General features: G+C 43.1%; 1 protein-coding gene across 1 annotated transcript in view; it reads right to left on the bottom strand.

Annotated features, from left to right (window-relative positions):
- Positions 1-12599, bottom strand: part of GPC4 (glypican 4) — a 144404-nt gene that overhangs the window by 35859 nt on the left and 95946 nt on the right. Inside the window, exon 2 of the mRNA XM_027838019.1 lies at positions 11137-11295. Within this exon, the coding sequence (XP_027693820.1) occupies positions 11137-11295 (159 nt within the window). The remainder of the gene's footprint in view (positions 1-11136; positions 11296-12599) is intronic.

Here is a 12599-nt window from a genome sequence, read left to right as displayed (position 1 = left end):
AATTTTACTACATTAATGTTGTTGTTTAGTCGTTTCAGTCCTGTCTGACTCTTCATGACCCCTTTTGGAGTTTTCTTGGTAAAGATATTGGAGTGATTTGCCATTTCCTTCTCCAGCTCATTTTACAGATGAGGAAACTGAGGCAAACAGGCTGAAGTAACTTGCCCAGGGCCACACAGCTACTAAGTGTCTGAGGTCAGATTTGAACTCAGGAAGAAAAGTCTTCCTGACTCCAGGCCTAGCACTCTGTCCACTCTACCACCTATATTAATAGAATAGCCTCTATCTTAGTTTTTAATAAAGTGTTAGATAGTGGGGAAGGGTGGGAAATTTTTGAAGCCTTCATTGTCATTCACTCTGGTGGCAACTACATATACATGTATGGTCCTGAAGATAGTGGGACCCAGTAGGAAGAGCCCAGGCTGTGTGGGTGAGGAGAGGCAACACAGCATGGTGGAAAGAACACTAGAAGTCACTATTGACTGGGTTCAGTTCTCTCCTGCACTAGCCATTTCCTATCCATCTCTTTTCCCATTCACTGGGCCTCAGCTTCCTCTGCAAAACAAGAGACATGAACACGATAATATTTTAAGGTGCCTTTCGGCTTAAAATCCTCTGATCTTCTGAGATTCCAGATCTTTTCTTCCTAAACAGCCGCTCTTCACTAAAAGGGAAAAAAGACCTTGAATTAAATCCAAGGCCAACAGCACACTGAAATGCCTGCCTGCAGTTAGCGACTGACTCCCTCCTGCATCCACAGTTAGCTAGCTGTTGGTTGGTTAATGAACTCTACTGACCATTCTGGAATGAGTCTCTGACCTCTGCAAAGCCTGGAAGGGCCTTTGAGTAGCTGCTGGGACTCTGCTGGGCACGAGAAATTCCCACCTTTTGTGTTTACTATTAGGGAGTTTCCTTGTTCTCAAACATGACTTACTCCACTTCCCTCTTTCCCACAATTGTGACAGCCATGCTTGACAGTAATGGTGCACACAACTGGCACTGGTTCAATCTCCCCCTCCCCAAGCCTCGATCCGGCACTGCCCAACACAAATGCACAGAGAGACTGACAGATTCAACCTTTCTGGCTTTTCAAGATATCCTCAGTTGGCCCTAGGCACTTCCATTTTGTCACTAAAATCAAATTATTGGAGTACCTAAGGGTTGAAAGCAGCAACCTCCAAAGGAAGGGACTTTAGAGGCTATTGAGTCCAACTCACTTAACTGAAAGATGAGGAAACTGAGGCCCAGAGGTCAAGTGACTCACCCAAAGTTACCAAAAAAGATCACAGTTCTAGAGCTAGAAGTCCAGGACCTTAGAAGCCATCCTGCTTTTTTCACAGATGAGGAAACCAAAGCATTGAGGAATAGATGACTTCCTCAGTATCATGCATCTACTAAGTGTCCGATCAATCCTGACTTTAAGTACAGGGATGAAAATGGGAGGACAAATGAGCACCAAGAAGGAAAATGGAAAGATGCAGCATGGTCCCGGGGAAAGAATGTGGGATTTGAGTCTAGAAGACTTGGATTCATCTCTCTCTTATAAGCTGCAGAACCCTGAGCAAGTCATTTCTGTTCTCTGAACCTCAAGTTTCCTTATCTGTAAAATGGGAGTAAATGTGCCTGTAGTACCTATCTCACAGGGTTACTGGGAGAAATCAAATGAGGATGTTTTCAAAGCCCTTTCTGGTCCTCAAAGTGGTTTAGAAATGTCACCTAGTATTGTTGGTAATGATTACCCGATCTCCCTCACTGTATCTTTTTCTCTTGATCCTGGCTGTTCCCTCTGGGGTGAAGCAGCATAAATCTCCCGGTGCCTCATGGAAAAAGAATTCCAGGCAGTTTCCTGAACTGAAATTTTGGCACCCACACAGAAGTTTCAGAAAGGGTCCCTTCATCTGCCTTCTCCTCTAAGATTACCTAACATCTACTTTGTGTGTATATGTACCCAATTGTAAACACGTTGCCTCCCCGACTAGAATGTAAGGTCATTGAAGGTAGGACTGGTTCTGCTTATCTTCGTAACCTCTGCCCTTCATACAGTGTCCAACACATAGTATGTATTTAATAAATACTTTTTGATGGATTGCTGATCTTTCATTCACTTGAAAATAAGCCCATCTCAGTCCCAAGTCCTAGCCCTAATGGGGGTGAAGTGGCCATAGTTTTGTTTGTTATTTTTAATTTTTTTAAGGCAATTGGGGTTAAGTGACTTGCCCAGGGTCACACAGCTAGTAAGGGTCAAGTGTTTGGTCTGAGGCTGGATTTGAACTCAGGTCCTCCTGACTTCAGGGCTGGTGCTCCATCCACTGCGCCACCTAGCTGCCCCTAGTTTTGTTTTGAAACTGGGTCTTCCCATCTGGAGGCTGGAAGTGCAGTGGCCACGCCCAGTCCCAATCCCACTACTGATCTGCACAGCTGATTGGATCTATTCCATTTCCAACCTGGGTCAGTTTGCCCCTCCTTATGCAGACAGATGACCCCTTACTCCCAGGGGTCCATACTGGTATGGACCCTTGATGGGCTTAGCCCACTGCAACTCAGAACTCTGGAGCTCAAGTCATCCACCAGTCTCAGCCTGCTAAATAGCAAGGATCACAGGTGTGTGCCACCATACCTTAAAAAACAAACAAACAAACAAAAAAAACAACAACTTGTTTTGGAGGGAATGGGATGAAGGGTGAAGGCAGAAAGAAGAGCATACCAGTAAATCCCAATTGGTTCAGAAATCCTTTCAGAAAATCAACTTGGAGCAATTGTCCAAGAAGCAGGTCCAACCTGGCCTTGTCTTTGCAGCCATGGACAGAACCAACAATTTCAACCAATTCAACTTCTCATGTGCTTTCAGGTTTATAAAATCCCTTTCTCAGAACAACCCTGTGAGGTAGTATAAATATTATTAACCTACTTTACATATTGAGAAACTGAGACTCACTCCTTGAGGCTCAAGTCTTTCATTTACTGATTTCCCTATTACCAGATCACCTACTTTTCTAGTTGCTGATATGACTTCTAAAGAAGTCAAAGGTGATGGCAGAATTCTCAGCAAATGGGCTCTAGGCTACAAGGAACTATGCCACCTAATAAGATGAACCATCATTTGTCACATTGAGATAATTCCAATCGCTACCCATTTTGTTTATAGATAAAGATGTGGAAAGGAAGATATTAGAGTCCTGGGTTTGCTAGATGGGTCAGTGGTAGCTGCAGGTCTGTGACTTATTCCAGAGAGTGGCCCCTGGTAGGTGAGGCAGGCTTGAAGAACAAACCACTTGTGCCTACTGTGTGCCTAAGTTGAACTGTCCCTATTGAAAATTCCCAAGACTATATTATGAAATCCATTTTTTTTCTAGATTTCCCAGATTGTACAGATTACACCTGGATACCCTTGTACTGCAACTTCCTCCCTGGTATTTGTGGACTTGACTTCTCTGACTGGCTTAGAGCCCTGCTCTGCCTATCCTGACCTAGGCCCCTGGCATCTGGTGCCCAGCACCCATGACAATAGCTGGAAGGTGCTTTCTTTTCACCAAATTTCTTGGCCTCCCAGAAAGATAATTCTTTGCATCAGTTTGATTTTCCTGAGCATGGAAGGAAAAGGAGATTTGTAGAGCATAAAAGTAGTGCTTTCCAGCAACATCAAAGGTAATTATGGTAACATGAGCAATAAAGAAAATTGACCACTTCTAGTCATGCCCCCAACATTCCCCACCATATGCTCAATGGAAAGGCTAAAATGAAATGCCTCTCACCACACAATGGGGAGGGACAAATCAAAACCATTACACTTAGAAAAAACAGTTAATATCTTGTTCAAACCCTTAGATCCAGAAATCTCACTACTGAGACCCATCTGCACAAAAATGTTCATAGCAGCATTGTTTGTGATAACAAAAAGGTGGATGTTCAGGTGTGCAATGGCTGAAGATAGTCTGGCGTGTGAATGAATGAACTGTATGGATAGTACTGCTTCATAAGACTATGAAGAATTCTGAGAAACATGGAAGAGACTAGTATGAAATGATGAAGAGTAAAGTGAGCAGAACCAGGAGAACAATGGACAGGACAATTACAATGGCAAAGCAATCAATGGGAAGAGGAAACAAAACGATGTTCAATTACACTGATCAAAATCAGTCCCAAAGGGTCAGTAAAAGTACACATGCCTATTGGCCTTCAAATGTTAACAACCTATAAACTGTGCTTTGGGAGATGTGTTTTGTGCATGTGTACTTTTGTTTAGATATTTGTTGCAAAGTGTTTTGTGACAAACCAAAATGTATCAGTATTTTTTAACATACTGAGGAAGAAAAGGTTACTGTTTTTAATGTCAACATCCTCCCAGGATCGTCATGCAATTGTGAATTATCGAATATTTTAGAAAGTACAGGATCTAGAGTTTTTAGACTTAGTGTCATCCTGTCTAGTCTAAAATCCTCACATTTAGGGGAGGAAATTGAGGCACAAGAAGGGTAAGTAATTTGTCCAAGGTCACCCAAGAAGACCACAGCTGTAGAGGTGGAAGGGAACTCCAAGGCCATCTAGTCCATGGAACCCCTTCATGTTACATAGGAGGAAACAGAGGCCCACAGTTAAGTTAGGTAGCACAGTCAATAGAGTGTTCTACCTGGAGTTATTGAGCCCTGAGTTCAAATTTGGCCTCAGGCACTTACTCACTATGTGACCTTAGTTATTTAACCTCTGTCTGCTCCACTTCCCAGGTTTTGGCATACCATCCATCATGAATCAGATGCCACTAAAGATAAGAGGGGAAGGTGGCAGAGGAAGGAAGGCAACTGGAAAAGCGTGAGGCTCTACTGGTAGTCATAAAATACTAAACAAACCCAAGGAAGGCCTATAGCATGTTGAGTGGACGCTTTGGTTTTTAAATATTTTGATAACTGAAGTTCAATAAAATAACTTTCCTTTGTAATCCTACGTATTTTATTTTATGCCTTTAAAAACATGATTCTCTGACAAAAGGGTCCAAGACACACACAATACTCCCCTGCTCTACGGAGAATTTAAAGAAGGGCATAGCCAAGAATTATCAAGGATGAGAACGCCAGAAGAGGTTGCAATCTGCATTAGTGGGAAGACTGCCCAGATGAGTGAGATCAGAGACCCACACTATGTTGGTCACAGATCTGCATGTCACATTAACTTTTAACCTCAAAGAGGCTCCCAGAAAGCTTGTAATAACATGCAACCCTCTACGTCTGGGCAAGGAAAAGAAAAATCAATTTAGCAAAATACGAGTAAGACCCAGGTGGGAAGAATCACAGAAATGCTAGCCAGCCCAAGACTGGTGAATCATAAAATTATAGATGTGGAGCTGGGAGAGAGCTTAAAAGTCATCTACCCTGTCTTTTTGCAGGAGGAAACTGAGGTCCAGGAAAGGGAAGGGAGTTGTTCAAAATCATTCAAAGGATCATAGCTAGAGAACAGTAAGGGACCTAAAAGCTATATCTCAGTCCAGCCCCCTCATTTTTAGATGAGAAAACTGAGGCCCAGGAGGGTAAGTGACTTCCCCAAGGTCTCAAAGATAGGATTTGAACTCAGGTCCTCTTACTCCAAATCTAACTTTTTCTACTGTTGGGTCCCTTGAATGGGTAGTTGCCTATGTTGTTTTAGCTGGTTCTTTTTTTTCCCAACTGAGACCTGGTCCCAGATCAGGGGCTATTTATCAGGGTCCTGGCCCTCCCACCTAGCTACCCACATGAAAAGTAAGGCACTCAGCTCCCATTCTCAGCATTACTTTCTCTGCCTGAGCTAGGTATGAAACTGCCAAGTTTTTTAACTAGCCTTCATAATTGCCCCTATTCTGAAGGTACTTAATGTGTCCTGTGAAACAGCAGGCAACAACAAGGACTTAGCAGTTAGGACAAGACAGCTGCTTGGGCTCTCACAAGACCCATCCAGTTATTTTGAACTTGTGCCAGACTAGAAAATTCTTTATGTGCCTTTTAAGACATTTTAGAAAGATTCGACTATTAGAGCTGTCTTGCTACGGACTCAAGCCGACTTTGTGCCCGTGGGAGTATTTCCCTAGATCTAAGGAGGGAAATGGTTGAGAATACAGGAATGACGCCAATCCATATCTGGTGTCCCATCAAGATGGGGAAAGAGGGGCCCTGGATTCTTCAAGGCTGTGTCGATAGAATGTAAGCCTCTCAAGGTGGGAAGATTCATAGGGCTTAACGATCTAAAGTTGGAAGGGACCTCAGAATGGCCATGTAGTATACCAGCCCACCACTCCTTATTTAACAGGTGAAAAAACTGAGGCCCAGGGAAGGAAGGAAACAAGTATTATTGAGCACCTCCTATGTGCCAGACACTGTGCTAAATGCTTTTTATAAATATTATCTCATTTGATCCTCACAACAACCTTGGGAAGTAGGTGTTGTTATTATCTCCATTTTACAGGCAAGGAAACTGAGGCAGACAGTGGTTACATAACTCACCTAGGGTCATACAGCTAATAAGTGTCTGAGGCCGAATTTAAACTCCAGTCTTCTTAACTCCAGGCCCGTCGCTGTGCACTGTGGTGTCACCTAGCTGCCTGTGGTCACACAGGTATTAAGCCACTGAGTCAGGACTTGAATCCAATCCCACTAGCCCCAAACTGAGAATTAATTTTTTTTTCAGAGTACAATATTGCTTCTTCAAAGACTGGAAGGTAGGAAAGCAATGTAGTATAATGGAAAGAGTGCTGGGCTTCAGTGTCAGAGGACGTGGGTCCAAATCATCCCTCAGACTGCGTGACCTTGGACAAGTCAATTGGCCTCAGTTTCCTACTCTGTAAAATGAGGGGGCTGGACTAGCTGGCCTATCACATCCCCCTCTAGATCCATGATCCCATGATTTTCACAGAAGTCCATTCCTGAAAGCCAGCATTATTTCTTCCCTTTTTGGCCTCCCTCAATGCCCCACTGGCTTCATCAGCTCTTCTCTTCTGTGCCCTGGGGCTGGTCTACAATGGCCTGGAAGGCTTGGACTCCTGCTCGGCCCCTTAACCCTGCAGTAGTGACTGGGCTTTGTTGGCAACTCTAGGCTGCTTTGCCCCTCCCTCATTTTTAGCCTCAAAATGCTCTCAACCAGCTGAGGGTTCCAGTTAGTTGGATTCCAGGTAAATTGACATTTAACTACACGCAATTTCTACTACATTTTAACTACACGCAGCATCTCAGGGAAAGCTAATTCAGGGGAAAAGCTGCAGTGTACCCCAGCTCTGGTTTCATATCCCAAACCAATATGCCTCTACTGCTGCACTCTCAAAAGCCTTCATATATATATATATATATATTTGCTGCCTTGATTTTCCATGCTCTGCTGCTAATTTCAGCCAGGGAGAAACAAACCACAGCTCCGTGACCTTTTTCTCTGATCAACTGATCAACACACTGATCAACTATGACGGCCGGAAGGGATGGGCAAAACCAAACTGTTTTCTGTCCTTTCCTCAAACATGTGTTAGCACTTACTGATAGAGTTGGGCTATGACTTGAAAAACAGAGAAATGCATTTGAAGTCGGGCTGTGAGAGTGGAAGGAGCCTCCCCTTGGCACAGAGGTGGTGGACCATAGGTGTGGAACGAGCCATACGCTGGCAGGCAGGGCCAAATCAACAGATTTATTTAGCTCACCTCTACTTTTGTCTTAAGGGGGAAGAATCTGGTTTTTTGTTTTGTTCCATTTTGGGGGTTCCCAGAAGGGAAGAGTGGCAATAATGTTTTGTTTTGTTTTTCAAAGAACATGAAAAAAACTTTTTTTTTTTTTCAAGGAAGTGGAGGTGAGATACTGTGCAACGCATGAGTCTTACAAGGCCTCTGGGAGGCAGAAAGGGAAGGAATGCCTAAGCCAGCCACCCAACAGACAAGAAGATTCCCTTCTAGATGTCTTCTCCCTAGGTTAGATAACCTCTCAACTTCAGAGGCTGGACGCCAGCAGTGGTGTAAGGATTCTGTGCCAAGGGAGGGGGAGGGAAGAGTATGGATATTTATGAGCATCAATGAACAAGGCTCCACAGACACAAGGATCCATGGTCCCTTGGAATCCCAGGCTCTACCTGTATAGCTTTTGGGGGGATGAAGCCCAATCTGGCATGCTATGTTCTCAGTTCAGGGCTCCACATTTTGGGAAGGAAGGACTCTGACAAGTTGTAACATGTCTAGGATGGGGAAGAGACTGGAGCCATTTAACCCTTCATGCCTCAGGCAAGAAGGCTCTAAGATTATAAATTGCAGACAGGTCACAATCTGCTGATGATTGAAAGGGTTCCCGCCTCAAGCAAATCACAGACCCTAGATGGTTTAATAAACATGCAAGGTAGATGGGATACAAAGATGAAAAAGAACATGATTTCTGCTCACAAAATGGTTTAAAATCTAATGATGGGGGTTGGAGAGGACAAATACCTAAGCAGAGAGGGGAATATGAGCACAAAAGTGACAAGAGAAGACTAGGCAAGATACCATGAGAAATCTGAGGAGGGAGAGGTCACTCCCACTTAGGGGCAGGGGATATCAGAGCTTGATGGAAGAAGCAGACCTGGGCCTTGAAGGGAGAAATTTTAAGGGTGAGATTATGTGTGCGTGCATGCGCATATAGGTCTGGTAGAGGGGATGGGTGGGAGGAGTTCCTTCCAGGCACTGAGGATGGGGTGAATGAATGCAGTGACAATATCAGGCAGGACAAGAATAGATGACAGCAAGTCATCGACTTTGACTAAAACATTGCAGGTGTGATAGAGAAAAGCATGTGATAAGTCTGGATGGATAGCATAGAATTAGATTGTAGAAGACCTCAAATGCCAGTGCTTTCAGATGTATGCTTTAACGCAGTAAGCAATGGGGAATCATTTGTTTTTTAAAAAAATCAAAATGTAAAAGTGAAATTCATTAAAGTTTATATATGTAGGTACAAGAGAGGTACGAGAGAACTACAAACCTTGAATTTCTCCTCCTAAACTTGAATCTCTATGACTGCCAGACCTATGTCTTAATTGATCTTTATTTCTTCCCCCGGCAGAGTGCCCTATACTTTGTAGGCATTAACTGGATGTTTGAATGAATTTTTAAATGGTCTTAGGAAAAATGGGCCAACTTCATTTTTTAAATATATATCTAGGTCATACTTGAAGTATATTAGTTACAAAGAATATCACCAGAAACTGATTAATCTAGATCACTGTATCCTTGACACATCCTGTTAACAGGATGTTTGGAGCTCTAAGACATTCAGGACTTCAGGAAAAACTATCTAGCCTCCCCAAAGACTAAAACTATGTTACAATTCAAAGGATGGTAAGCCTAGAAGGAATCCATTTTACAGATGAGCCAACTGAGACCAATAAAGGGAAGGGACTGGTCCTAAGTCACAAAGGTAGTGAATGGCAGAGTTGGGATTTGAGCCCCAAGTCTTTGGCCTCCAAGACCAATGCTCTTGCAAATAAATAACAGTGGCCTCCCTCTTGGTTAGTGGTCCATAGCAAATTGGGGTAGGAGGATAAGATGGTGACATGGGTTCTCCAAGATAGGGCTTCTTTTGGAGGAGTGCATCAGGCAAAGATTATCTTAATCACAAACTGACAGCAGAGCCTTAGCATCATGGGGTAATAGATTTTGATCTGAAAGTGATCCAAGGCCATGAAACACTCCTTTTACAGTTGAAGAGACCGAGCTCCTAGAGACAGGAAGTAACTTGCCCAAGGTCACAAATCAGAGTATAGATATTTAAAAAATTTTGATAACTGTATTTCATTATATTTGTAATCCTATATGTTTTATTCTGTGCATTTGTAAACATTATTCCTAGCAAGGTTCCATATGCCTCAATAGACTGCCAAAAGGGTCTATGACATGGAAAAAAAATTTAAGAATCCCTGATGGAGTCAGGTATAGCTGCCCCATTTTACATATAAGAAACATGAGGCCTAGAGAAATTAGACTTGCCTAAGTTCATATAGCCAGTAAGTATCTGAGGTGAGATTTGAGTCAGGTTTTCCAGATTCCCAGACCACTACTTTATCTATAGATTAGAGATTGGCTGGTCCAACTTCCTCATTTTATAGAGGAAGACTCTTAAGGCCCGGAGATGAAATGATTTGTTTAAGGTCACACAGGTTATAAGAAGCAGAGTCTATGGCAGAATCTGGATTTGAACTCAGGTCCTCTGATTCTAAAGCCAGTGCTTTTTCAACTACAATATGCTATCCCCAGTAGGTATGTAGTGTCACTGCATAATTATACACCCCAAGTGGCCTTCTGATTTAGGGTTAGGAGCTACAAGAAAAGGCATACCTAGTCCTCTCCAATCTTAGCAGTCAAACTTTGGGAGAAGACACACACACACACACACACACACACACACACACACTCTGCTCTCAACAAACTTCTAGTATATAACAGGGAAGATATGACATGTCTCGTCAAATGGAGATATACAGGTGAATGAGCTCCAATTTCTCATTTTGGACTTTTAAAACTCAAATCCCTAGGCAGAGATGAGGAATATAATAACAAGGAAGTCAGAGTCAGGGATGAAATGTCATTCAAGATAGGCACTGGCCTTGTGATCTTGTTGATAAGAGAAACTCTAAGATGAGCAAACTCCCTCTTCTAGCACCTTTTTTTCCAACTAAAAGTCTTGGCGTTTCCTAGAACACTGAGAGATTAAGAGGCATTGACTTCCTCAGGGTCACACAGCCAGTGTGTGTCAGAGGTGAGATTTAATCATGAGTCTTCTGACATGGTACCTTTCATCTTCATTTTACAGGTGAGGAAACTGAGGCCTAGAGAGGGTAAGTAACTTGTCCAAGGTCACACCATTAGTAAAGGGCTGGAATGGGTAGCATTCCAGTGTCCTTAGACAAAATCCATGTCGTTAGACTACTACTGCTCATTCTGCCAATTATATTAAGCTTGGACTTCCCATTTCTTAGTAAAATCCTAAATGATGGGACATTAAACTTCCTAATGATATAAGAATACAGTGGCACAACTGGCAAATATTTCTATTCCCTTATGCAAACAATGGTCCAAGCCCAATCATTCTCAGTACTTGTGCCCTCTCTTTCCCTCAAGAAACCAGACATTCGACAAAAAACAGGTTTAGAAACTGACTTTCCAATACGCACCATCAAATTTTTTATATCGGGAAGCAAACATATTCTGCAGAGCATTGCAGTGCTCCCCGACGGCACTTCGGAAATCCTCTTTACTCTGCTGTCGGTACTTCTCCTCCATTTCTTGAGAGCAGCATGTATAACCTTGAGCACAGATTTTCAGATGATCGCCTGCAAGATGGGGCAGAGCAGAGAAGCAGGTTATTGACACAGTCACTGATTGGGAAAAACATGGCATGTGCACTCACTCTGGGATGTAGCCAAGTTCTGGGGACTCATCACTGTGAGGAGCCTTGGAGCTTACATGAGAGGAGTGAGGGAGAGATGGAAAGATACCAAACTAAAATCAGAGCTGGTCATTTCAGGTTTCAGGATCGTGGAGAGAGGGCAGGTAAGAATATATTACAGGAAACAGACCTTTCACCTTTGGCTCCCAGAGGACATGGCATGACACTCCACTTGGCCCTTTGCTAGCCCGAGCCTTGATTCCCCATGAATCATCTGCCATGTGCATTAGAAGGATCTATGACTTCCATAGCATGGGGAACTCCTGATGTGGAGCTCTGAATTACTAGATAAGACCTGGGGACCTAGTGGAAAATCAATCACTTTGGAGAGAGCAATTTCAAGCTGAGTAATGAGTTTGGAAGCCAGTTTGCAGGGGGTTGAGGAGTAAGAGGAGAGACAAGTGGAGGCAATGAGAGCAGACACCTTCTTCAAAAAGTCTGGCTGAGAAAGGGAGGAGAGATGGAGGATGAAAGCTTCTAGACAGTAACAAGGTTGGGAGAAGTCTGACTGAAGAAATAAAAAGAACATTGAAATGGGGGAAGAAGTGGAAGAATAAGTAATTATATGTGTCAGGGTGACCTTTTGAAGAGGAGAGGAGATTCTTGAATGAAAAGGTTCTATCTGGTACAAATGAAGCATCTGCCCACCAGCTAACTGTATGGCACATAAACCAGCTGAAAGCAAAATTTCCGGGGCAACAGAAATAGGGAGGATTGGCCTCACCAAAAGAAGCACTGCTAACCTAGGGATTTCTGTGAACAGTCTTTGGTGGGGATTATGACCATAATATCATACAGACTGGACTTCTCGTTAGCAGTTACCACACTGAGTAGTGGTAAGAGGATTCGATTTTGAGTCAGAGGAAAGGGTTCAAATCCCAACAGGGTCATCTTAGCCTCATTACTTCACTTTTCTGAAATAGTTTTCTCATCTGTAAAATGATACAGTTGAACTAGTTGCCCTTCTAACTCTAAATCTAGATACCTCTAAGTTTTATAAAGTTCTTTTCCTCATAGCCACCCTGTCAGAGAGGTAATAGAAGGATTATCATCCCATTTTTCAGATGAGGAAATGGAAGCCCAAAGGACAAGTTTTTGCCCATGGTCAAATGCTGGATTTTCTATTACCAACAACCACCCTACACACACACACACACACACACACACACACACACACACACACACACA

Source organism: Vombatus ursinus, unplaced genomic scaffold (genome assembly GCF_900497805.2).
Source record: "Vombatus ursinus unplaced genomic scaffold, bare-nosed wombat genome assembly UNPS02004573.1, whole genome shotgun sequence".
NCBI classification, from domain to species: Eukaryota; Metazoa; Chordata; class Mammalia; order Diprotodontia; family Vombatidae; genus Vombatus; species Vombatus ursinus.
Note: the sequence above shows the minus strand (reverse complement) of the source record. Positions and strands in the feature narration are given on the sequence as shown.